The 27,841-nt window shown below is 49.4% G+C and overlaps 1 protein-coding gene across 3 annotated transcripts; it reads right to left on the bottom strand.

The window, feature by feature from the left end:
- Positions 1–122: 122 nt before the first annotated feature.
- abl2 (c-abl oncogene 2, non-receptor tyrosine kinase) lies at positions 123–27,841 on the bottom strand. Of its 3 annotated transcripts, none has more exons than XM_076989684.1 (11): positions 27,261–27,841; positions 11,301–11,465; positions 10,488–10,783; positions 9,748–10,020; positions 9,506–9,590; positions 9,218–9,395; positions 8,807–8,991; positions 8,237–8,389; positions 8,040–8,129; positions 7,582–7,761; positions 123–5,434 (listed from the first exon to the last, which is right to left on the bottom strand). In XM_076989684.1, exons 1-11 carry the CDS (start codon positions 27,466–27,468, stop codon positions 3,762–3,764), a joined length of 3,486 nt encoding a protein of 1,161 aa, XP_076845799.1. In that variant the 5' UTR covers positions 27,469–27,841; the 3' UTR covers positions 123–3,761. The 3 variants fall into 3 exon arrangements, with proteins under 3 accessions (XP_076845799.1, XP_076845801.1, XP_076845800.1); XM_076989686.1 differs by lacking the exon at positions 27,261–27,841 and adding an exon at positions 12,965–13,320; XM_076989685.1 differs by lacking the exon at positions 27,261–27,841 and adding an exon at positions 12,075–12,298.

Genomic DNA, 27,841 nt, shown 5'->3' with positions numbered 1-27,841 from the left:
TATTTAAGTGAAATAGGTATTGCGCATAACCTCAGTGAATGCGTTAAAGTTTATAACTGTACACTTCTATAAAGAACATGTTGTACTTTTAAATAAAGGAATAAAAACATGCCTCACAAATGTCAGCTTCAACCCTTTTAATTATTTACATCAAGTCTAACACTGGGGGAGCACTTCACAGTAATATGCTATTAAAAGTGAGCTTTAAATTAGAATCACACAAAATATACTTTTTACATAACAGAAAAATACTGTTAATTTGTCAACCTCTGCCTTTTAAATCCCTGTTAAAATTCACATATTCAAAATTAAGAGTGTTCAGTTTGAGATTGCACTTAAAGGACTGCAGAGGTGGCCTTTGGCATATACATGTTTTACATAAAAAATAAAATAAAATAAAAAACTACATAAAAAAAATCTACAAACTTAAAAACTTACCATACAAAAGACAATCTTCAAGAATGTGATTTCCTGGATTCAATAAAAAAAGAAATGATAAATAAAACTGAAAAATAAATTAAAAAGACAGTGTCAAAATGAAAAAGCGGAGTGAAAACCAGGGCTTAAACAGGTCCTAAATGAAGTGTGGTACAGTATGTACTGATTGTTCATTTGTCTGGGACTTAACCTGTAGAAACATATGATACCTAAAGACGCTTTCAAGAAGTATGCAAAATTCTGTTTAACCCATCCACAGATGTGAGAAAACCCACAAAAGAGAGTAATTCAGGCTGTCTAATGCATGAACCTTACAGACTGGACACATTCTTCTCGTAGACAGTTCATAAATATGGTGAAAAACGAAGATGGTGAATTAGAATAAAGGCTGTCTAATGAGAGGGACGGAGGATGGTGCGTGGTCAGGACAAGGCCTCACAACACTACCCTACCTGGGCCAATTCAGTGGAACTGCAGTTCAACAGGGCCAATAGAAAATACACTGTTTTAAAGGCTTTGATGTTTCAAAATGTTCCCTGAAATTCATGCGCAAACAGGCCAAACTCCTCACACTGCCTACTGTGAAATGGTCTCTACTTGTAATTTTATAATAGTATAAGATAGTTTAGATAGACTTATACTTCTGTTTATAGATTTTTTTTTTATCTTTCTTTTAAATACGCAGCGTATTTCTGACTGAGATGGACATTCGGTTAGTATGTGGCAAATCCAACTATATGCAACAAATGAACAAATCCACCAGCAAAGAAATAGGCTTTAAAGCCTTATATTTTTATCTGATACAGGACAAAACATTGCACATCTTTCTGTTCAAGTCGTACACCTTATAACCCCCTGATGAGTCAAACATTTCAAATTTGAAAAGAATAACTGCTCCTCAATGTCATCTTTACAATCTACTTACAACAGTTCAGTTTGTAACCAATATCTCTCACAAAAGGCACAGTGCACTTGTGTAGGGCAGAGACTAATGGCCAAACCAAGACAGAACTGGGCTTTTAAATCTGATGAAATCCCAATCTGTTGACTTAAAGTATGGTAAACACATTTTGCTCTGCTAGAGGAGCTGAAATAAATCAGAGATGAACAGAGAAAACACAGCACAGATTTCCACACTGCATCCCATTGTTTACATAAGGCAAGAGCATAAACAGCTATGCTTTAAAACAGCATCCAGTGTAAAAAATACAAATGATATCTTTATGAGATAGAGAGAGAATTGCACCTTGTTTTGCAGAACATCTGTAATCTTACTTAGATTTTGGATTCTGAATGTTAAAATGTAATATTGTAATATTGAAATGTAATGTAATATTTTAAAAAGGGTGAAATGAATACTTATGACTCTGATGACAGACCAAGGCATACGAAACAATGAAACGTTCTTGCATTTAAGATGGACACATTCATGTTGTAGATGCTCTCTGGTGATGACCTTTGTTTTCATTTAGTTATTTCCTGTCAGGAACAATATCCTTTTGTTTACTAGCCACTGCAGGACTTTACAACAGCCAAACAAACATGACTGCCTATGCTTTTTGTGGATAGGAGAATTACGCACAAGTATATATACAAAAACATTAAAAACAATGTGCTTTTAATAAAAAATAATTTAAAATTCAAGTTTACACATGAGGACATTCTAAAGTACAAAAAGAAAGGTCAATGTGCTATAAACATGGCAGTATGTGGGGTGAGTCATATCTAGTAGTGTGGTTGCAGTGTGTTTGGTGTTCTTCTGCTATTTGTGTGCAGTCACAGTGCGGTGTTGTGCCTGTGTTCAACCTGGACAAACACTAGTACGCCTCTGAGATGAAGCCTGGCCTCACTGACGCAACATTCTCCAACAAACACCAGCTGTCGGGTGAGGTGCTACACTTGTTGGTTATTTGTAGGAAGTCTCCTCACTTGGGAGGCATGGACGTAAGCACGAGATCAACGAATGCAATTAAATCAATATTCGTGCCTCTAAGTAAAATATAAACATTGTATATGTACTATATCTTGGTATATAATTCTGGACAATGTATGATATTTGATATAAAAAATACATCTTACCCTATGCAAAGCATTTCAAGTTACAAATTGTGTGTCCGGGCACAAGCATGCCTGGTACACCACAATCTAATGCTTTATTAACACTACAAATGGGAGAAATCCTTGTCTGGAAGCAATTATCAAACATGATGATTGACGGTATTGATCATCTCTGCCATGCACGTTTGCTTTCACAGTTATTTTTGACCAGTTCTTTATGCCCTAGCATTCACTAGTTACCTGGCCTCTTTAGATTGTGATATGTGTGTTTGTTGAATAATGTTTGGTCAGTGTTCCTACGTCTTCTAACTGATTGTGGTTCTATAAATAAATAACATCTGGATTTATTGAATTGCAAGACCCCAATAGACTGAACTAGAGATGACCTGGGTGTATATTTGCCAATCTTTATAGGCCATTTAAATAAAATGCACCAACTTCGACAGACATGACACTCTATGGCATCCTTTACAAGGCCATTTCAGTAGTATATATACATATACCCAGTCATTTACCCTCTTCCTATGAGTAAACGGCACTGTGCCCTCAGAAACGCACAGAAACATACGTGTAGAACCCTTGAAAGCTCTTTTCAAATGCTGCAAACTCTGTAAACAGATCCATGAAATCATATTAGAGGTGACACTGATTGCATGAAACACACATTCATGTTGAAAGGCTCAGCGTTGCTAACATGGTGTATGCTGAGCCTAATCCTGCTCTGGCTGCTTCTACTGCTATAGGACGTGTGTACTGAGACAATATCCAGTTATTGTGAGAAGAACTGTTTAGTGTGACAGCCATGACACGCAGAAATCTCTCTAATGTCTTCACATAAATATGCGAAAGAACAAATAGGATGACTAGTCCCCGCCCTTTCAAATTTAGGCTCTTCTAAACGGGGTCACGAAGTTTGTGGCCATTCCTGGGTCAAAAGGACCATTTCTCATTGGCTGCGGACAGTGAGCTTATATACAAGTTTAGAACCATGTTCCCAACTGACGATTTAGCAAGTCAACTGTAAACAATCAGAGAGAGAGGGAGAGGGACAGAGAGAAAGAAAGAGAGAGAACAAAAGAGAGACCAAAAGAGAGAGCGAGCAAGAGACAGCGAGAGAGCATTTGTAGTGATTTTACTGAGGTACTTTTCCCAAGTATATTCTTTGTCTCCAATCAATTCAACAAAATATTTAAAAAGGAAAAAAAAAAACATTTATTTGAAAACTTTTGGGTAGTTTAACAATTGGGGATATGGGGACCCACTAGCTACCTTTGCACCACGTCACTGATTTCTTTAATACAAGAGTGCAAGTTTTCCAGGGCGGGGCTTGTTCCAGCTCCACCCTGCACCCCTCCCCCACCCGTGGAGGATGCTCGCAGCTCGTGAAGACTCAGTTCCAGTTTCCCCACAGCCTCACGGAAGGCGAATTTATTGCGTGTCTGTGGGATGCAGTCTACGTAGCCCGAGCAGTAGTCCAGCAGCTGGTGGCCAGCGTCCAGGACGTGGGTGCTGGAGGGGGCGTCGGCGCTGCTGTAGAGGGCGGAGCTCAGACTCTCCGCGCACTCCAGCAGGGCCTCTTTGCTGACCTTGTCCGGGGGCACGCGCTCCATGTGCTGCCGCGTCCGCCTCAGCGTCAGCTTGGAGGAGGTCACGCCGATGGACGCGCTGCCGTTGGCCATTTTGGTTGGGGTGGTTGTGCTGTTGGAGGAGGCCGAGGGCGCCGGAGGCACTTGCGGCGGAGGGATACACGGCCGCGCTGCGCCCGGACCCCTCCCCGACCTCTTGACCCCGTCCCCGTTGACCTCCGGGCCGTCGTCGATGCCGTCCACGCCATAGGCTTGCTGGAAACAGCGGAGCATGGGCGGGGGAGGGGGGGCGCATTTGGGCTTGACTAGTCGAGGCCGGTCGCCGGTGCCGTCGGCTAGCAGTTTGAAGCGATTGCCCTGGGAGTCCACCCCGACGAGGTGAACCTCAGCCGGGCTGTGCTTGAGCGTAGGCGAGATCAGGACCGGGACTTTGTGGTTGTGCGGTCCCGCAGTCGTCCCGCACGCCGGAGATGCCTTCGAAGGCGAAGACCAGCCCTGCCGCTCGTCCTGCCCTTCCCTGGCCCGTCCGTGGGCGTCGCACTCCGCGTCGGCCCCCACCCCCGGCGCTCTGGCCCCTCCCACGCCTGCCGACGTCCCCCGGGGCAGCAGCTTGGCCTTGGGCCGGTCGCGGATCTGTGCGGTGCCCTCGTCCGCCCTGCGCGCCGCACCGTTCTCCGGCTGAGACGAGGCAGAGGCCGTGCGCTCCAACGGCGGCTTGCTGCGGTTCCGCGGCAACGTCAGCGCCATGCGCTCCAGGTCCGGCAGACCCGCCGACATGGAGGACGTCGAGTTGGATCGCGGGAAAGGCCTGGAAGCTCCACCCCCGTCGTCGCTCGACGACTTCCCCGTCCGCAGTCCCAGCGTCTTCTTAATGAGGCGGGGAGTGAAGAAGCCGGCCAGCCCCGCCCAGCTACTGCTGCTACCGCCCCCCACCTGTGAGGAGCCCGTCCCGGGGCCCGTCCCCGACGCCTTCTGCCCGAAGGTGGCGCCGCAGCAGCGTGACTGGATGTGGTTGGCCTCCCCATGCGACGGGGAGAAGCTCAGGCCGTCGGACTGGGGCAGCGGAGGAGGGGGCGCGCCGAACCCCGCCGCCGGCTCGTACTTCTTCTGGGGCTGCGTCTCCATCTCGCGGAAGGAGCTGCTCCTCTTGGGAGGCATGGGCAGGCTGTGTTGCGCAGAGGAAGAGGACGAGGAGGAAGACTTCTTCTTCATGAAGGAGCTGAAGAAGCCAGCCTTGCGATCGCGGGTGAAGGTGACGTCCAGCACGTCCTCCAGAAGACCCGACGGAGACTTGTCCCTCTGTTTGCGGGGCAGAGCAGGCGAGCCGCCCACCAGCAGAGACGCGGCGAGGCCTACGCGCAAAAACAACGACACGGCAGAGGTCAGAGAGGAGCACGACCTTACACACCTTACACACTTCACATGCAGAGAGCATGATGATCTGAGAGCAGCCACAGTACTGAACAGATATGAGGTGAACAGATATGACTTCATCCACAGGTTCCCAATGCAGACTTACAGAAACCCCAAAATCCAAATTTTTTAAAATCTAAACACTGTTATCTGGTTTGTCCTGACTAACGTTAGGCCTGGTGCCTCATCTGCATTGACACTCGACTGCGTTTAAACATGCTGACCTCTGCTTGTATTTATTCGTAAGTATTGAGCATAAATGATGTAAATGATGTATTCAGGGTGGCGGGTAGGACAGAAGGGGGTGTAATGGGGATGCAACATGCTCGTTCATAGAAACATAAATGGATAAAAGACTAACATAGCACATGGGGGATGAGACTTTGATCCGCCCACCTCTTTATTCATTGTCACATGACCAAAGCTAGCCGTGTTCTTACGCGGGAGATCTGTAAACTCAGCGCCCCAGTTCGAAACCACTGGAGGAGTGACACTGTCGCCTGACCTCCTGACCTTTAGTGATGAAGTTGACCCGCGGCAGTGAGTGTGCCGTTATTACGGTGGGGTCATGAACGGGCCTCTTATGGTGTCTGGCCCGGGGCTTTAAAGGGGCGGGGCTAGAGGAGGGGGTGGATGAGGATGTCAGCAGTTAATGACTGAACACGGCAAAACGTTTCACTTTATTTCAAATGAAAAGCAAGAGCAATGTGATGGGAGTGATTTGTTTTATGCAAATATGAAAAAAAATAATAATAATTATAAACACATGCTTTAAATAAATAAAATAAATATTAAATAAATTAGTGTTGTTACATATTGCATTAACAGCGACACATGAGAGTCAGAATAGGGCAGTTTAATCCAGTAAGCATGTTGGCATGTGGGTGGAGGTGTTAGGAGTTGGTTGGTTCTTGTTTAGGGATACGCAACAAGACTAGACAAAACAGCAGTTACACAACATCACAGTGAAGTAACAGAAAAAGATGTTTTGAAATTCCATCTTTACTACTTCAGACAATAAAACAGATCTGGGATATTGAGCAATGCCAGAGTTCATATTTCACAATGCTTTCTAAGTACTAGTCACTTCCATACACAGACAGAATACATTACCACAATCCCCTTTGATATACATATACAAGTATACAATATACATGTGCACCTGTGTGTATTTATCAATATACATGTTGGAGGTGAATGTATGCATATACATGTGGGTGTGGGTGTGTGTGTGTACACATATGTGTGCATACATACATACATGATGTGTGTGTCACAATACATAGATATATATTTTTATGCATGTTTGTATGGCTGTATGTATTAGGGGTACTGGGGTGTGTTTGAGTGATTTTACTGAGGTACTTCTGCAAGTAGATTCTTCATCTCCAATAATTTAAACAAAATATGTTTTGAGTGTATGAATGAGAGTGTGTGGGTGAGAGTGAATGTGTGAATGAGTGTGTGAGGAAGTGACTGTGTGAATGTGAGTGAGTGGTTGAGGGAGAGTGAGCGGGTGAGTGTGAGCACGTGAGAGTGAATGTGTGAATGAGCGTGGGTGGGTGAGGGAGAGAGGGCGTGTGAGAGTGAATGTGTGAATGAGCGTGGGTGGGTGAGGGAGAGAGGGCGTGTGAGAGTGAATATGTGAATGAGCGTGGGTGGGTGAGGGAGAGAGGGCGTGTGAGAGTGAATGTGTGAATGAGCGTGGGTGGGTGAGGGAGAGAGGGCGTGTGAGAGTGAATATGTGAATGAGCGTGGGTGGGTGAGGGAGAGAGGGCGTGTGAGAGTGAATGTGTGAATGAGCGTGGGTGGGTGAGGGAGAGAGGGCGTGTGAGAGTGAATATGTGAATGAGCGTGGGTGGGTGAGGGAGAGAGGGCGTGTGAGAGTGAATGTGTGAATGAGCGTGGGTGGGTGAGGGAGAGAGGGCGTGTGAGAGTGAATGTGTGAATGAGCGTGGGTGGGTGAGGGAGAGAGGGCGTGTGAAGGAGAGAGGGCGTGTGCCCTTTTAGTCCATAAGGAACACCACGCCCATTCTCTTGAGGCGGCGCTGGAGCTGCCGTGAGGGGCGGGGCTGAGCTGCAGTACCTGCTGGGCCGTGGGCGCCGCCCTCCTGCCGGGCGTCCGGCCCCTCCACGTTCTCCTTGTTGTCCGAGTGTTTCTTCTGCGGCCGTGCCTTACAGGGCAGCAGGGGCTGGTCGTGGCACAGTGCGTGCACTACCACTCCCTTACCACAGGAGGCAGTCTTACACAGCTCCTCCGCCACTTCTGTATAGAGAGAAGGACAGAAGTGTTTGCTGCCGCTGCAGAGTTCATTATGCTCTCAGCCTCAAGGTTATAGCCATCATTACAGATCCTGCATTATTGACCATCCTGCTTCTTTGAATAAAGAAACCAGCCTTTTTTCTCAAATCTGTTATCCAATATCTTTAACGAAGAGACTAATTTCTGGCTAAGGACAACCGTCGGCGGTGTCACTGGGATTAGTGGGTGTGCACACGAAGATGTGACGTGCACAGAGGAGGGTGGAGAAGGTGGAGCGTTACCCTCTGATATGCTGGAGTCATGGAACATGGTTTCGAAGGCCTGGTGGATCTCTGAGAACAAGGGCCTGTCCATGGGGCTCCACTGCCAACCTAGACATGCACAACGGAGCGAGAAACTTAGCCAGAGTGCGACGATGCAGCGCAGGTGCACGGGAGGGACGTGCGAGCACGTCGTGTGTACGCCAGCGAGCACTCACAGGCTCTCATGAGCTCGTAGACTTTAGGGGGACAACCCTCAGGCTGCTCCATGCGGAGACCCTTCTCCAGCAGGTCATAGACCTGCGACAGGTCGATCCCGGGGTACGGAGACATGCCGTAGGTCGCTATCTCCCACAGCAGCACTCCAAATGCTGTGCAGGAAACACACACACACACACACACTATGAGACATACCAGAAATTGCACAAGAAGCTGCCAGGCCCTGACTGTTTCCTTTAGGGAAATGGGGTTGTTGAAGAGATGGTTCTGTTGAGTGGACTGTTGCCATTTGTCTTGTGTTTTTGGTTTGTTTTCTTTTTTTTTTTTGCCCTGACTCAAGTTAGTGAGTCACTTCTGAGCAAAGGCTGCATTTCCCATAGCTCAACATCCAAACTTCCGATACACAGCAAGACTAAAGAAATCTGAGCCCATCCTGCAAGACATTCTGAAATACAATAGAGAGGCAGAGAGAGAGAGAACAAGACAGAGCGAGAGAGAATGAGGCAGAGAGAGAGAGAGAGAGCGAGAAAGAGAGAGAGAGAGAGAGAGAGAGATAGGGAGAGACTGACCCCAGACATCTGATTTGATGGAGAAGGTGTTGTAAGCCAGGCTCTCTGGCGCGGTCCACTTGATGGGGAACTTGGCTCCAGCGTGGGCCGTGTATGTGTCGCCCGTCATCAGACGACTCAGGCCAAAATCAGCCACTTTCACCACATGGTTCTCCCCTACCAGACAGTTCCGAGCAGCCAAGTCCCTGAGACAGACAGGCAGAGAGCAACAGAAACAGAGAGGAGTGACAGACAGACCCAACAGGAAACAGGAGAAAATACATTACTCATCCGTTCCTGAATATTTTGTGTGGTTAAATGGAATCGCATGACATAACTGAAGATGTGGCCCGGGTGGAGGCTCGGGTGGAGGCCCCGGCCTGGTCTGAGCCAGGATCCAACTCGGGGTTCCTTTAGCTGCTCGCTCTTCACCTGTGGATGAAGTTCTTCTTCTCCAGGTACTCCATGGCGGAGGAGATCTGTGTGGCCATGTAGAGGAGCACGACGGCGTTCACCTCCTCCCGCTCGCACTCCCGCAGGTAGTCCAGCAGGTTGCCATGTGGCATGTACTCCGTGACGATGTAGAAGGGCGGCTCCAGCGTGCACACGCCTGAGTGGACACACACACAACGTTAGGAAGCACTGCAGGACCACGCCCACCCACACGGCAGTTAGCCAATCCCAACCGCGATTGGGCAGCAGGAACACGGGAACACGAACCCAGCAGCTGAACCAGGTTGGGGTGCTTGACTTCCTTCATGACCGCAGCCTCTTTCAGAAACTCCTCCACCTCCATGGTGTCCTCCTGCAACGCAGTTATTACAGCACTTTTACCCATGGAAGTACCAGGATCCAGGGTCTGTGAGAGGCGGCCGTTGGAGCAGTCATTACGCACGCCGGCGCAGGGTGCGCCTGGGACACGCGCTCTGCTAAAACCAGGCCGCAGGAAGAAAGTGGCAAACCTTGAGTGTTTTAACGGCGACGGTGAGGTTGTACTTCTTCCACACGCCCACGTAGACCTCCCCGTACTGGCCGCCGCCCAACTTGTGCTTCATGGTGATGTCCGTGCGCTCCATCTCCCACTTGTCGTGGATGGGCGAGACCCCGTAGACGGTGGGCTTGTTGCATTTGGGGGCCGGGTAGTGGAGGGTGGTCACCAGGCCGTCCGCCACCGTGGAATGATGGTGGACCAGCTCGGCCAAAGTGCTGAACCTGCTCTCAGACGTCACGTACACCTGAGAGAGAGAGAGGGGGAGGGAAAGAGAAAGATAGGGAGAGAGAGGGGGGAGGGAAAGAGAAAGAGAGATAGGGAAAGAGAAAGAGAGAGGGAAAGAGAAAGAGAGAGAGAAAGAGAGAGAGGGAAAGAGAAAGAGAGAGAGGGAAAGAGAAAGAGGGAAAGAGAGAGATGGGGAAAGAGAGAGATAGGGAGGGAGAGAGATAGGGAGGGAGAAAGAGAGAGAGAGAGAGAGGGGGGGGAGGGAAAGAGAAAGAGAGATAGGGAGGGAGGGAGAGAGAGAGAGAGAGAGAGAGAGAGGGGGGGGGAAGAGAAAGAGAGAGGGAACGGTGTAAGAGCAGGAAATCAGCACAAAGCATTAAAGCTGCTTCAATCTCGTAAACGTAAAAAAAAAAAAAAAAAACAATTCCTGCCCCAAAATTCCCAAAAAGCAGGTGTGATGATGATGATGGTGCGGGGACGCGGCACCTTGCCGTCGGAGGCGGTGTTGATGCGGTAGTGGTAGACGCGGCCCTCGTAGCGCAGGGAGATGGAGAGCTGGCCCGGGCTGCTCTCGCTCTCCCGCACCAGGAAGCTGCCGTTGATCAGGCTGCTGAGCAGGTACTCGGCGGCGCTGCGCGACACGGGCCCGTGGTACCAGCTGTGCTTCTCCAGGCTGTTGACGGGCGTGATGTAGTTGCTCGGCACCCAGCCCTGGCCGTTCTTCGACCGCACCTCGCTCCACTCCCCGTTCTGGTTGTAGCCGAGCACCCGCAGCTTCTCGCCTGTGGTGGGTGGAGGTGGGGGGAGGCGGGAGACGCTTTTACTGAAGCAGGAGTAAACCGTTCCCACTGGGGGCGGCCGGAGGTCCTGAGGCTGCTTAGTGGGGTTAGTGGACCAGGTCAGAGGGAGACAGAGGCACTGCAGTGCCTGTCTGAACATCTCACTGAAGTGGCCGGAGATCTTAATCCGGTTCCTTGAGTAATCCGTCCTCGATATGTATTCCTTTCGCTCTTTTTAACACCTCTAGCATTCTTTACACTCTTACCCCTCCCCTTTTTTTATTGGCCCCACCCTCTCTGGATACTTCTTTCTGGGTTCACCCAGCCTGGTGGAAGTCTTGCCTCTCTACTGATCTGGCCAGGACTCACCCCACTGCCCACACACACACACACACCCAAGAGCTAACTCAACCCCCTCGACCCTGTAACCCTCCTCACCCACCATGCCAGCAAGGTAAATACAGGAGGGAACAGACAGAAGTGAATGTAATCAGATGAAAGTGTGGATTCAGTGCCCTACCTTTCGTAATGCTCAGTGTGTTGTCACCGCTGGCCACGAAGTCATAAAGTGCGACAAATAGGTTGGGGTCGCTCTCTGCCGCGCCCAGCAGGTTCTCTTTGGAGCTCCAGCGCACCGCCTCAGTCAGAGCCGCGGAGTCCAATCCGAAGGGCCTGTGCAGGGCTTCTGTCCCGGAGATGGGAGAGGGGGACGGAGGGAGAGGGGACAGAGACAGAGGGAGGATATTAAGTTTAAAAAAAACACACAAATGCTCAGTGGAAAAGGAGCGATGGAAAGAGGAGGGGCTAAAAAGGGCTGAGCCAATGCAGGCTGAGTCACACCGACGGAGGAGAGGAAGAAGAGGAGGGATGATGTGTGAAGAAATGTTAAGACATGTAGAAGAGGAAGAAAAGGGGGGCCCATGTGAGGGACGCAAGACGACACTGGACAATAAGAACAACAGAACATATAATAGCAGCAAAAACAATAATAACCAACACATTTCATATAAACTACTCCGTCACGATTCATTTATTTAAACAGCATCCAAACTAAAGCATATATAAACGTGAAATACATCTCATCACCCGACGACCCGACCACCTCTATGTGTAGAACCAATAACCGTACAACCCTTCCTATTAAACACAATTCTAACCATTATAACCGATCCCACAAACCAAAATAAAAAGACAACCATCCAGAGATTCGCCTCTCCGGTCAAAAACCTCCACCGGTATTCCAAAAATGGTCAGCGGTGTCCGAGCATGGCCGGAAGTCGGCTTGGGGGAGTACCTGGGAGTCTGTAGTAGGGGGCCCAGCCCTGGGGCGGGGGGTACGGCGGGGCTGTTAGCCTACCCCTGTCTTCGTCAAAGCTACTGCTGGACGGTAGAGTGCGCACGGCCATGTCCTCCCCAAGACACAACCGCCGATCAGATCCACAAGCCTCTGCGCGCACGCTATGGTGGATGTGGCAAACAGAAGTCAGACAGTCGCGATATATAGAGGGGCGGGGAGGATTAAGGAGGGGCGGGGCCTAGCACGCATGCTTCGACAAACGGCTGCGCACACCTACGTCTACCGTCCCCCCACACAGCTGTCTGTGGAGCATGCGTACACACACGCATGCACTCACATGCCCACGCACACACATGCACAGAGCGTGTCCGGGCAGCTGCCTCCAGGAACCTCCAGCACGGTGCGAGTGAGGCGAAGGGTGGCTGTGGATAGCTTGGGAAGGAAAAAATTATTTTTAAAAACCCTGGACAAGGTGACGTCAGAAGAGCCGGACTGTATTTCACAGGGTTCCACGTCATCGAATACAAAACACGGCCAGCACAGAACGCAAAATTGGCTAGAACATTACGACGGGTAAAATATCAATACGATATTCGTAAAGACGAAGAATCAATAATAGTATTTGAGAGGCACACATTCCAAACAGTCGTAACATGCAGAGAAGTTTAGTTAACATAGTTAACTCAGCCGATGGCTGCCATGGAAACTCAAAACATAAATGAGTTACGTAAGCACCACAGTAGCCGCTGGTACATCAAATCATAAGAAATCTCACTGCCGAGTTGTTCCAGGAGGCCGACGTACAACGAACACTTATATAACGCGTGCGTGGCGCCCGGAGCCTGTCAGAACAAGCTGCTGGGATTGCTGCTTAGAGCCAAGCGCACCTTTGTTCCGCATCAGCACGCAATGCATTCCATTCCTGGTCACATGACTCAGCCACAGCTCCCAGTGCATGGTCCCGGTGAGAGAGGTTCAAACCCAGTCCGTGCTCAACACTCCAGTCCGTAATCCAGTAGGTTATGGTGGACACAGTACCAGCTCAGGAAAGAAACAAGGAAGAAGTTGGAACGTGGGACCGCCTTCTGCTCGCCGAGGAATCTGGGAGCCGGAGGCCTCTGTTCCGGTCTCTGATGTGGCTCGGAGCTCACTGTTTCCCAGAGAGACCCTGGAAGGCCGACCCTCCACAGCCCAGCGTCCACATGGTGACTGCGTCTGGTGAGCACACACACGTGCTCAAGAGCAAATGAGAGTGTGTGTGTGTGTGTGTTAGCTGAGCTCATATGGAGGTCTTGTTAAGATCTCGTGAAGGAAAAACAGTGTGTGTGTGTGTGTGTGTGTGTGTGTGTGTGTGGCAGATGTCTCCATTCCTGCTCCATGTGTGATGCCAACCGCATATCCTCTCGGGACAAACACACTCACCCACACACACACACACACGCACAGAAGGAGAATAAGAGAAAGAGGGGATGACGACACAAACACTAAAGAAAGGCAGAAAGAACACACACGCGCACACACACACACACACACACACACACACACACACACACACACACAGCACCAAGGAGAGCCTCCTCATTTTAAAGTAGGCATATCCTACAATACTTCTTCTGGTTCTAAAATCTGGGGCTAAAATTTACAAGCTCAGGATGTTGAATTATTCACACCATCTGAAGTCTGACCACCTAAAAGCTCCTACGATTCAGAAAGGAAAATCTCTCGAGGAAACAAATTGCGACTCCCAGATAAAAGCATGCCGTGTTCTTTGTGTCCTAAATGGCATGCGCTCTTACTAGGGAAAAGGTCGCACGCACACCGCCGGGACCAACAGCCGATCTTGAGATCAAATTACCAACAGTATGATATTGTATCAGCCGGCACAACACACCAAAGGCCAAGATCTCCAAACACTGCTGTGAATATGATGAGATGGTAGATGTTGTCACCGTGACCAGAACCCCAATGCCCGCTGCCCCTTGCATTCAACTCCACTCCGAAGAGGGCTCGTCTGGATCGGACACAGCTGTCCTGCCACGTGTGCTGCCCCATGTTAATGTGTGTGTGTGTGTGTGTGTGTGTGTAGATGCTATGTGGAACAGCTGGGACAGAGGCATGAGGAGGGCGGAGTGCGGAGCTAAACGGGGGTCTTCTAGCAGGCAGAGCTGCAGGGGTGGGGGTCCTGCTCTGGATCAGAGCCTCCTAGCCAGCTGTCACACAGGGCCGGACCAGGAGCGAGTTCAGCCCACGTCAGCTGGTGACCGCCGTGCTCCTGTGGTGCCTCCTGGTCAGGCGCTCAGCACTGATGGTTCTCAGCCAATGGGCCGACCCCGTAGAACTAACTACCATCACCGGCTGGGGCGGGAGCTGAGTGGCCCCCAGGCCAACCACCATCCCCTGCTGAGGGAGGAGAGAAGCAGCCCCCAAGGCTGGCCAAAAGCTATCGTTCTCACCAGCTGAAGTTTGCTGACATCTTAAATGATGCCTGTCCTTGAGGATGGCAGTATCAACCACCATCAACAGTCATGGCCAAACGATACGCCGTCAGGACTTCATCAGAACAACAAGGAGAACAACAGTCCGTCATGCACCCATCACAACACACACACACACACACACACACACAACACTGCAGACAGACCTGCACATGATTTGTCCACATCCCCTTCTTGGTTCAGGTTATAATGCTCACATGCTGATGAATGGCTGTCTTCATCTGCAAATCAGTTTCAGCTTCATCTAAAAATGCTGAGTCAAAGGCCGGCTGGCCCCTGTGACTGACAGCCTGGTGCGGTCTGTCTCCCTGGTGCTCCACCTGCACTCTACCTGCATCCCTGTGTCTAAGTCAAGACCTCTCACTGGCTCTCCGTCTCTCTCTCACCCCTCACCGCCTCTCCGTCTCTCTCTCTCCCTCACCGGCTCTCCGTCTCTCTCTCACCGGCTCTCCGTCTCTCTCTCACCGGCTCTCCGTCTCTCTCTCACCGGCTCTCCGTCTCTCTCTCTCTCTCTCTCTCTCTCTCTCTCTCTCTCTCTCTCTCTCTCTCTCTCTCTCACCGGCTCTCCGTCTCTCTCTCTCTCCTCACCGGCTCTCCGTCTCTCTCTCTCTCCTCACCGGCTCTCCGTCTCTCTCTCCTCACCGGCTCTCCGTCTCTCTCTCCTCACCGGCTCTCTCTCTCTCTCTCCTCTCTCTCTCTCTCTCTCTCTCTCTCTCTCTCTCTCTCTCTCTCTCTCTCTCTCTCCTCACCGGCTCTCCGTCTCTCTCTCTCTCCTCACCGGCTCTCCGTCTCTCTCTCCTCACCGGCTCTCCGTCTCTCTCTCACCGGCTCTCTCTCTCTCTCTCTCTCTCTCTCTCTCTCTCTCTCTCTCTCTCTCTCTCTCTCTCTCCTCACCGGCTCTCCGTCTCTCTCTCTCTCCTCACCGGCTCTCCGTCTCTCTCTCTCACCCCTCACCGGCTCTCCGTCTCTCTCTCACCGGCTCTCCGTCTCTCTCTCACCGGCTCTCCGTCTCTCTCTCACCGGCTCTCCGTCTCTCTCTCACCGGCTCTCCGTCTCTCTCTCACAGGCTCTCCGTCTCTCTCTCACCGGCTCTCCGTCTCTCTCTCTCTCTCTCTCTCTCTCTCTCCTCACCGGCTCTCCGTCTCTCTCTCTCTCTCCTCACCGGCTCTCCGTCTCTCCCTCACCGGCTCTCCGTCTCTCTCTCACCGGCTCTCCCTCACCGGCTCTCCGTCTCTCTCTCTCTCTCTCTCTCTCTCTCTCTCTCTCTCTCTCTCTCTCTCTCTCTCTCTCTCTCTCTCTCTCTCTCTCTCCTCACCGGCTCTCCGTCTCTCTCTCACCCCTCACCGGCTCTCCGTCTCTCTCCCTCACCGGCTCTCCGTCTCTCTCCCTCACCGGCTCTCCGTCTCTCTCCCTCACCGGCTCTCCGTCTCTCTCCCTCACCGGCTCTCCGTCTCTCTCCCTCACCGGCTCTCCGTCTCTCTCTCTCTCTCTCCCTCACCGGCTCTCCGTCTCCCTCACCGGCTCTCCGTCTCCCTCACCTCTCACCGGCTCTCCGTCTCCCTCACCGGCTCTCTCTCTCACCTCTCACCGGCTCTCCGTCTCTCTCTCTCACCTCTCACTGGCTCCCTGTCTCTCTCTCTCACCTCTCACTGGCTCCCTGTCTCTCTCTCATAGTACAGGGTCACCTGGCCATCACGACACCTACCCCACAGTGAAGGGCTGCTTGACTGTTACAACAAGTGTGTGCACATGTGTGTGAGAGAGAGTGAGACAGAGAGAGAAAGTAATACACACACACACACACACACAGTTGCGAATAACACTGTAAAAAATAACGGCATTAGGTAACGGTGTCATTTTATCAGTAACGAGATAATATAATTAATTACTATTCCTGTCAGTGACGTTACTGATCATTAAAGCGGTGCGTTACTATATATTGATATTGATCAATATCTATATCTATATTGATAGATCTCGATAAGTCACAGTTCTCGGTGTAACACCTGTTTACCAAGTCAGTAAGCGATTGGCTAAGGCAGCGTTATGGTAGCTAATCAGAGCCAGTGTTGTTACACGCGTGCTGAAGCACACCAGTGACACACGACACAAACGGAGAAGAGGCAGAAATGGCGAGTCAGGAGCAAGCCGAAGAAAAGTTAGCATTTTTAAGGTGGCGATATAAACATTATTTAAGAAAATACCTGAATGTCTACCAGACTGGGTATTTGATTTTTTAATTAAGAATAGAGGTTTTATAGTTAAGTTTACTTCTGTTGTGAACAAACCAGTTGTCTCAGGTTGAGAGAATTTAATTTAATTTGATAGATGTAAATGCACTTTATATAGTGTAACTGTTTAATTTAGCTTATTTATTTATTTATTTATTTATTTTAGTTACACTGGTCTGTTGTTGTGCAATAAATATCAAAGTTAAACACCTTAAATAAATCAGATGTTTTTTAAAACCATTTTAGATGGTAGACTTTTTCTTTAATTTCCCAGGCCTCTGCCACAGCCATAAAGTCCTCTGCACAGGCATCTCCATAGTGCCTAGAAGTGGTCTTCTGCATGCTCAAAGCAAATGACTGGATCTTCCATTCATCATCTATAATATGAGCTGTCACACCAAGATAATTCTTGTTGCTAACAGAGGTCCAGTCATCCCCAGTCAGAGCCACATTTGTGGCGCTCTTCACTTCCCTCATCAGGTTAATGCTCCTTCCCCTGTTTTTGAGGGGTGTTTATACAACCACACATCGTTACGGACAACACTGCAAATAACGCGTCAAGTTTAAACGCCTCCGGCGCTCGCGCGAGGTGAGCGGAGTCGCGCGCTACGGTCACTCACAAAAGTTTAAGTTTAATCAAGACTGGATTATTCAGTCTTAATGGTCCAATGAAGGTAATTTAAAAACCAGGACATTTCCTCACTTAAAAAAAACCCAGGACGCTCGGGACAGGATGTGAAATAGAGATGTCCTAGGAAATCTGGACGTTTGGTCCGCACTAGGAATACATTTAGCAGCCAAGTTATCATTACTGACCTGCGCGTTATCCCCAACATGTTTTGCGTTGAGGTGGTAACGAAGGGTGGAAGTGCTCCTGTGATAAGCGAACTCCTTCCTGCATAAAGTGCAAATAACACTATTTGTGTTTGTACTTCTATTTGGAAGTTTCTTATATTAAAATTTCCCATCCACCAGCGTAGCCTCTTCAGTCATCTCCATCATGCTCATCTTATTGTGCGTCCATATAATCTGTATGTCTGGAACTCGTGCACTGAGAAACATTCCACGGTGCAAAAGTGTCTCATGCGCATTAAAAGTCCCAGCCCTAATATAATATAATATAATATATATATATATATATATATATATATATATATATATATATATATATATATATATATATATATATTATATATATATATATATAGAGCGAGAGAGAGCGGGGGAAAGTGGCAACAAAGCTTCCCTCAGTGTCAGACAGACAATGGCCTTGGATAAGGACTCCACTATGGAAGACAGACTCTGTAAACTTTGAATTAATGAGGAGTGTATAAGGTCCCTTACCAGGAACCCAAGCAACGAAAAAAAGGTCCCTCAGACTACTGATCTATTCAAGTAAATGCTGGCATGCTGGCTGAGAACCAGGACCATCCTTGACATTGTGTTGCCCCACAGCAAAGTTAAAACTCCAAAGTAGTGGTTACGGTCCCGATTCTGTAGGGTAGAAATTGTTTTAACCGCTTAGGAGGACTAGCAACTGTGAAGCTGCAATCACACCGCAACAGGGAGGAGTCAAGAGTGTGTGTAGTGAACAGAGGGGGGAGTCAGAGTGTGTGTAGTGAACAGAGGGAGGAGTCAGAGTGTGTGTAGTGAACAGAGGGAGGAGTCAGTGTGTGTAGTTAACAGCTTTACTGAAGTATTATTAATGCAGCACAACCAATTAGATCACAGATTAGCACAGATTACTCCGTAAGGTATCAACGGACCGGTCTACTTCACTCCCCAAGCCCTGTGAACACAGTCACTGCTCCATAAACTCTTCCCCCCACACATCGATGGCAAACACCCCGGCGGTTGAAGGGAATGTTCACCCATTTCCCAGCAGCAAACCATCAACACCCACGTGCTCATCTTCTGATTACACTCTATAACTGACTCAACCCAGGTTGTGCCCCCTTCCCCCATAAGGAATGAGGGCTCGTTAACATTAGCTTTACTCCATACGGTGTCAACAGGTTAATTATCTAAGCAGCATTTAAATGAGAAGAATAAAGACATGTAATTGGGAGTGAGTGTGTGTGTGTGTGTGTGGCAGCAACACAAGGGAGACAATGATGTAGAGCATATTCAGTAACTCATTACCAAATATGCATAATAACAATAACATTAGCATGTAAACGGCACTGATTACGTTCCGATACTGAATACAATGACAGCAGCATTATAGCAGAATCCTAACAGCAACATGGAACTGCCAAATAATGTCTGCACCTTGCAGAAGAAGAGCACACACTCTCTTCTGTGTAAGGAACGCACACATGAGAACAACAGGGTCCACCCTGAATCAATGCACAGGAAGGTTGCAGCTGTCTCCACTTAAAACTCACATGGTTTCCAAATTGTGAAATTTATACGAAACGGATTGTCTGAGGAGGGTTTATCAGGGATCACACAGTATATGGTATGATTATTAAAAGTGAAATCACATCTTAACCTTGAGATGAGTTTCTTTATTTGATCACAGAGAGACAGAAAAAGGGATACAGATTCTAAAGAATATTTGCCACAACAAAAACAACATTTGCAAAAAAAAAAACAACAAAAACAACCTCCTTAAAACTCTGACTAGTTTTTTTCTTTTGCCAGAACCATGACCATGGCACAACGGAACCGTGGAAGAAAGTTGAGAAAAATTTCATTAAATCTCTTTAAATTATAGATGAGCACACACAGCACCTTCCCCTCACTGCCTGATGAACCCTGTGGGTCTCACAGACCTGAGTCCGAGCCCCCGACTCCCTCTTGAATATATGCAGACATCACTGATCCAACAGCAGCAGGCACTTACAACACTATAAATCACAACGGAGGAGTTGCCTGTGTGAAAAGGCTTATGACTGCAGTCCGTTTACGCAATATGAACCGAACAGAGGACTACGCCCGACCACCACCTCAGGAGGACTACGCCCGACCACCACCTCAGGAGGACTACGCCCGACCACACCTCAGGAGGACTACGCCCGACCACACCTCAGGAGGACTACGCCCGACCACACCTCAGGAGGACTACGCCCGACCACACCTCAGGAGGACTACGCCCGACCACACCTCAGGAGGACTACGCCCGACCACACCTCAGGAGGACTACACCCGACCACACCTCAGGAGGACTACACCCAACTCCGGAGGAGCATCCCTTCTTGGTCAGCACCTTTGGGTTCGCCCGGAGGCCTCATAGGCAGCCTGCTATCTACAGCCCATCTATCAGGAAGATCTGCACAGACGAACAGTGGAGGAGATCCACCCAAAGCCACAGCCCAATTCCATCCCATCTGCCCCCTGGCATGATGACTCACCCGGAAGCTGCTGGTCATGTGAAAGAGGAACCGAGGAGATACGAGTGGAACTGAGCAGGTTCCCACTCATCTTCTGCCACACGAGTTCCCATAGCGACGGGAACAGAGCAATCAGCACAAAAACAATTAACTGCTGAAAGCCCAATTCTCATACCAACTGACTCAGAGAGAGAGACATTTTACTGTGGGAAGCAGAAACACTTCCTCATTTAACAAAATGAATTAATTCAGTAAGACGAAATAGAAACGAGATATGATGTGCATGCAGAGTCAAGTGTGGGGGATCCACAGCGTATCTGGCAACCCTTTTTATTCCCCATTCATTCACATGACTTTGTACTGCATCGCTACCTACAGGACAGATAAAAGGTTTCCACTGAGGTAATTATTACGTAATTAATAAAGTAATTAACACTTGCTGAAGAGCACAGAGAATCCATGTCAGCTTCAGTAATTATAATTCAATGGTCTATTCTGAAGAGGCCACTCAGAATCATGGCGTGTGGATCTCCATTGTCTGAGAGGCTGAGCACGGCTGAGGAGGCGTACGGCGTGCGTCTGCACCACATTACGGTGTACGACTGGGTGATGGGGGCGGGCACGCAGCTAGACGCGGTGGGTGATTGGGGGCGGGCACGCAGCTAGACGCGGTGGGTGATGGGGGGCGGGCACGCAGCTAGACGCGGTGGGTGATGGGGGCGGGCACGCAGCTAGACGCGGTGGGCGATGGGGGGCGGGCACGCAGCTAGACGCGGTGGGCGATGGGGGGCGGGCACGCAGCTAGACGCGGTGGGTGATAGGGGCGGGCACGCAGCTAGACGCGGTGGGTGATGGGGGGCGGGCACGCAGCTAGACACGGTAGGTGATGGCGGAACACGCTGGAGCCACAGAGAGATTAACGGAGGCATGTGACTGATCTCGGACCCTGCACGTCCCGGGCCGCAAGAAATAAACCTCCAACTGGGCTCCGGTTCTGTAGGCTCTAGTCCCTTTACCGCCTCCTTGCAGGTACACGTGAGCGAGGACGACAAAAGGAGGAATGGCGTGTCCCTCAATAATCCCACCCCGCGGCGGTGTTGGTCTGAGACGCCCACATTCTCCAGGATCTGGTTCTGCTGAGGGGCAACACCTGCGATCAAGGTGGGGGCTCGGGTGGTGTCGGCTTGCAGTGGCCGTAGGAAGACGAGGCTGGAGGGAGTGGCAGAGGTGCTGGTGAGAAGTGTAGAGAGATGTGGTAAGAGGGCGTGGCATTTACAGCAGTCTCAGAGCCTCACACACACACACACACACACACACACACACACACACACACACACACACACACACTCTGACACTCAAGGAGGCATAATCTTCCCTCTCAAGTTTCTCTTTTAACAACCTCCCCCTTTTCCATTATACAGGCTGCAAACACTCATTCCTTAAGCCCTTTGAATGCAGTCACTGCTCCATAAGCTCAGACCCATCCATGACGAACACCCCGGACGGCTGATGGGAAGACCTGCGATTTCCCCACAACACACCTTCCTGTTGATGTAGCACTTCCGCCTCCGTTAGACGACTGACTCGATCAACCCCCACGATAAATCAGGCCTCGTTGGCCGGCCCACTTCCACACGCACCACCTGGAAGGGCCTCCTGCCCGTCTCTCACCTGAAGCTACGCAGAAGCAGGTTACATAAGCACAGCAGAGTCGCCGGTCCGGGGGAGCTGCACCAAACCGCCCCAAATCAGCGCTGGTGCTCTGGCCTCTGGTCCGCACCATCAGGCTTAGTCGCACGCCTCTTCTACCCAATCGGAAAGGGCCGAAGCCGCAAAGGACCGCCTCCGTTTTGCTAGCACTGTGTAGTGCGCATGGAGGAGGGCGCCACTGCCTAGACATAAAGACCCCGCGGCGTGGAGGCGGCCATGGGGCGAGTCCTTGTGGTCACGGTCACTGGGCCACGCATGCGGTGGACGTGTTTTGGGTCCGGTAAGCGGCGGTGACGCTGACTCTGTGATGAGGCAAACGAAGGGTTGATGAGTGCAGCCAAGGAGCGTAATGTGATGAGAGCTAGATCAGCCCACGATCATGTCACAGCAGGAATGTGGCAGAGTCCTGGTTGAGATTTTCAAATCTCTTGGGAGTTCATCAGACCTACACAACACACCAAACTCAAGCTCGGCAAACCAAATCAATACAAGGGTGTTTATCAAAAACCTGACCTTATCCATTATTCATCCAAATCAATATTCAAATACACAACACGTGACTATATAAACATAGCCATAAGCATTGATCAACGAAAAAGAAGACTAATTTGCTATAAAAGCTATCTCAGATGCTCAGATCCCTAATAAAATCGTTGACTACTACGCAGTATCAAGAATAACTTCAGATCAGATGCGGCTGCAATGGATTCTTGATGACGGTTCAGAGGAATGTGTCCAGTGGAGGTTTTGGAGCAGTGGCGTGTGTGAGGGACAGGCCCAGGCGCAACTCTGGAACTGCTGTGGCTTCTGCACCCACACGCCCGACACAGGCTGGCAGGAGGCACGCCTTGTGTGAGGGGAAACGGATTTAAGTGAGAGGAACCCAGTGACACGCAAGCGAACGGCTCCACACCACAGTGGCGATAGAGCATAAACACTCGAGCTATTGGCAGCAGCGATGCGTTCGACCCAGAACTCCTCCACGGGCAGCACCAAGTGCGAGCGGTTATTCCTCACCGCAAATGGGCCTCCCTCTTGTTCGCTGACAGGGAAATACTGATGAAATATGAGAAGGTGGCATTCTTTTGTTTGCATGCGTGGAGCAGTTTCTGAGGTGTTAAATGAGAGTGCAAGTGTGTGTGTGTGTGTGTGTGTGTGTGTGTGTGGCTGGTGTGTTTGGAATAGTCAGTGGAATAGTTGTGCAGGAGACACAGACACTTGAAGGAGCAAAAAGAAAAAACAATATGCAAACAAGAAGCAATATGACATTTGCAAGATGAAGTAAGACAAAGCAAAGGACAGAAGCAGAAGGCAAGAGAGGGACGGATGGTCTGCTGGGAGAGCAGAGGTCAGGGGGAGGGGCCAAACAACTGACCTCTGACCTCTGGCTTGGAGCGAGGCCTGAGAACACAGCAGTGTCGCCACTATCACAAAAAGTACAGATTCACCATTATCCTGAGAATGACAGATTCACCATTATCCTGAGAAGGACAGATTCACCATTATCCTGAGAAGGACAGATTCACCATTATCCTGAGATGGACAGATTCACCATTATCCTGAGAAGGACAGATTCACCATTATCCTGAGAAGGACAGATTCACCATTATCCTGAACAGGACAGATTCACCATTATCCTGAACAGGACAGATTCACCACCATCATTAGAAGTGCAGATTCACCATTTTCCTGAGGAGGACATATTCACCATTATCTCAAGAAAGACAGATTTACCATTTTCGCAAGAAGGACAGATTCACCATTTTCGCAAGAAGGACAGATTCACCATTATCCTGAGAAGGACAGATTCACCATTATCCTGAGAAGGACAGATTCACCATTATCCTGAGAAGGACAGATTCACCATTATCCTGAGAAGGACTGATTCACCATTATCCTGAGATGGACAGATTCACCATTATCCTGAGATGGACAGATTCACCATTATCCTGAGATGGACAGATTCACCATTATCCTGAGAAGGACAGATTCACCATTATCCTGAGAAGGACAGATTCACCATTATCCTGAGATGGACAGATTCACCATTATCCTGAGATGGACAGATTCACTACCCTCATTAGAAGTACAGATTCATTATTATCATAAGAAGGACAAACTAATCACCATCATGGGAAGCACAGATCTACCACCGCACAAAAACCATCTGACATGGTTGCGCAAACGTGCGACTCTGCCGGATGAAAAAATGTCCAGGAAGCGTTCCACATACAGCTGCTTCCTTAAACTAAAATGAGAAACAATGCCCCGGCGGAGCACACTACTGTTTACGCGCAGAGGTTAGCCTTCTGTCCGCAGATACTGAACGCCGCTCTCCTCTCCAAAGCCTCCCCTCAACACAGGAACATCATTTCCTCTCCTCCACACTAATCCACATTTTAATGAGGGTAGGGGAGGAGCTGCCCCTGGAGAGGCCCACGCGGAATATGGCCTTTTAAATGAGGTGGGATTAAGGAAGAGGCCAGCAAACACAAGAACACGCACTCAGCCCCATCCAGAGAGATGAACACGAGCTGCTCTCTCATGCATCACTGGGAATCATCAATGATTTAAATAAATCAGTAAAGAGAAAAGCAATAAATAAGAATGATGTCCATTCAGCAATGTGGCATTCCTACGCCCCCTAGTGCTGGAATGTGGAAGCTGACCACCCCAGGTCTACCAAGTAGGTGTGGGAGAACAAAAGGAAAAGAGCAAACTCACAACTTCCCTTCCAAAACCTGATCCTTCCTAGGTCAAGGTCAACTCTGATGGCTTTTTCTGTGTGTGTGCGCATAAAAGTGGATTTGCCAAATCCAATTATATCTAGTTCTAATCTTCTTATGCAACAGAAAAGATAGAGCAGTTTCACCAAGATGATAGAAGCATGCATACACACACATACATACACACACATATATATATATATATATATATATATATATATATATATATATATATATATATATATATATATATATATATATATATATTAACTGTGCAACATTCCAGCAGTGATCATTTTGGAGACTGAATGACCATCAAGTCTATCAAGGAAGGTTGCACTACACTACCGAGATAAAAACGCAAGAGCTGATGAATGAGTAATGATGGAGATTGTTGAAGTGGCCTGCTGACCTCACGGACGCTGCCTCGGCCTGACTCACCGTCTGCTAGCCTGTGGTGGTCATGCAGCCTCCGCCAGCACACAGAGCACCACTTATCTATTCATTTCACCTGATTCTATACAGCCATATTAATAACGTTGTGTCGGTCTGTGATAGGTGAGATGCTCCGCCTCCTGGTTCCGATGGGAGAGAACCCCGCCCCTTCCCAAATTCTTCTGGCTGACTTATGCGACTGTAAATTATACCTAGACGAGCTGGGTCACCTCTAGCATCACATTGTTCTGGTGTTCTCTTACGAGAATCACTGCAGTGATGGGAGCTTGGTACCAAAACGTTGTGTGTGAATGGAATTGCCCTGGAATTCCAAAAACAATCACGATTAGCCGCCATCTGGGTCCATGCAAATCACATGGAAATCAAAAGAGAGTTTTCTGTCTCACACACCACAATAAGCAGATAAAACAGACTCTTCTTAAAACACACAAATAGGCCTGGTGCTTCCATATTTGAATTACTAGGAAAGTAGTAGTAAGGGCTTACTACTAAGGGGGGGTGGGGGTGGGGGGTTGGCTCAAAAGGGCCAGATCAACCAAAAAGGTACAAAAAAGGTACAATGAAGTGCAGGTTCGTGCGCTGGACTGATAGGAGTGTGGGAGTACACCCGTTGGATCAGCACCAGCACACTCTGGGAGTCAATGTCTCATGACCTGTTTTTCCTCGACTCTTTAGAGCTTTCACTATGGGCACCAATACACTCCCACACCCCAAAAATAAACACGTGAAAGCTGCATCCCACTGCCGGGGACGATGACCCTGCCTGAACGGATAACTGAGGGTGTCCGACCCACTCCAGGTAAATGAAGGAAGGGGGAAATTCATTGGCATTCCTAGCAGTGCCAGGTGTGTCTGAGCCAAAACAGATGTGAAGGGATCGTCTTCTTCCTCCAAACAGACATGAAGTCGGCCAGGTGCGCACAGCACAGGACGCAGGGCCATCTCCCTCCGCGAGTCAATGACACAAGGCTGTGTGTGCACACTTTAAGGCTGGCATGCCCGCTATACACACCTGCGCTACACACACTTGCGCCCACAGCAGCATCCCAGTCTCCACCCGACAACTTTCATCCCACGTCCGGCTACAAAACAGGACACCCGACTTTTTCAGGAAACAAATGTTATGCCCTTTGCATGTCACACTTTATGATGCTCATTTTGTAATGTACGCAAAAAGACCAAGCCAAACCTCAACCGTCATGTATCCCAGTTACTTCCAATAATTTCCTGGATGTTAACTGAACCAGTTTCAGGGACAGAGGGCTGCACATGGGTAGAGGTGGTTCTGGTGGACTGGAGTGTGTCCTGACCCCATTGCCTTTGGGAGACTAGTGATATCTTGCATAACCAACACTCACTTTGCACATTAGTGTTCATCCATTGCCGTTCTCACATCGGTCGTTTGTTCATTATCTATTTACATCTGTATGCATTTACTAATGTAAATCTTTTTTCAGTTTCAAAGAATTAGATTTTTAGTTATGGCTTCCTTTAAAATAACTAATCCAGGCCTCATTCGATACCACACTTATGTAATTCATATACCCACCCACTTTCATTTCTGCATTGAAACCGAATTAGATTAGCACACGTGACACGTAAGAAAGAACACCAACTAGTATCTATCATCAAAAAAGAGGATAAATGTGATACTGACGGAATACGAGAGGTGTTTTAATGTTGGCTGAGTTAATGCATCACCCCTTCTTCTAACCGAACACGAACCTGGTTCGGAGGAGAACACCATTTACCATTCACTTTCTGTACTATTACAAACATCACATCCCTTTCATTAATCAAAAAGTCAAAACCAGAAGAGAAATTCGCTTCCACTCCTGAGAGAAATCCCCCTTATCTAAATGGAGGACGCTGCGGGCGCTTTAGTGCCACTAACGGTAACACAGGCGAGGTGGCCCGGTTCAAAGTCCTGACACACACAGTGTCCACGGGGCTCGGAACCGCATCCACCGAGCCGTTAGACACCGTGAGAATATGAAGGGCGCCGGGGAGCCGTGAGACGGTACCGTTGTGCGGTGCTGTTAGCTCGTTCGCTAGCTGGTTCTCCAGGCGGGCTAAACGCTGTGATGTGTGGACTATTTCCGCTAGCGCCCCGCGGTCCTGGATGAACTAAACTCAACAAAAATGGACCTTGTGCCGGCGTGACAGTCCGGGAGCAAACGGCCGTGGGCGGGAGGGACCCGCCGGGACCGCCCGAGTGGAGGTCAGTTACCTGAGTGTTGGGTGAATATGTTGATTCCCGGGTCCGGCGTGTTAGCGGTAGCGGCGGTCCTGCACGGCGGTGTTCCGGTCACTTCCCTGGGTCTCCTCCCGGAGCCGCTGCCTCGGCTCGCCCTGCCCTGGTGCTGCGAATGGGTTTGCGGTGGCGTCTGGAGCCCCGCCGAAGCCCCCTCGCCGACGCGACCTACCTGCTGCCCCATTCCGCGAAGTTCCGTGTGAAATAGATCCGCGGGACGAAGCCTAGGAAAGCCCGCCGTGCGCTTGGATCACATTACCCCCCCAGACACGGCGGAGCGGCCTATGGACGGTCCCCCGCCCCCACGCTCTCCTCAGCCCGCTAGCGTTAGCCGTCCGTGTGTGTGATCCCACCCCGCTTCTATCACCACACAATGTGGCACTATTTTTCTTCTGTTCAGTTTAACAGCATCGGTCCGTGTGACGGCAAACCGGGAGTTCACGAGCCCCCGTCCCCGAAGTTTTTTTTATGTTTGGTTTTGTTTTAAAACGAACCCGTACGGGGCCGCTCCGTTGTGCTGAAGCCGCTACGCGCCCCCTCTGACGCCGCCATCTTTA

This window comes from Brachyhypopomus gauderio, unplaced genomic scaffold, assembly GCF_052324685.1.
Source record: "Brachyhypopomus gauderio isolate BG-103 unplaced genomic scaffold, BGAUD_0.2 sc69, whole genome shotgun sequence".
Classification (NCBI taxonomy): domain Eukaryota; kingdom Metazoa; phylum Chordata; class Actinopteri; order Gymnotiformes; family Hypopomidae; genus Brachyhypopomus; species Brachyhypopomus gauderio.
This window is presented reverse-complemented; position numbering and strand designations above follow the sequence as displayed.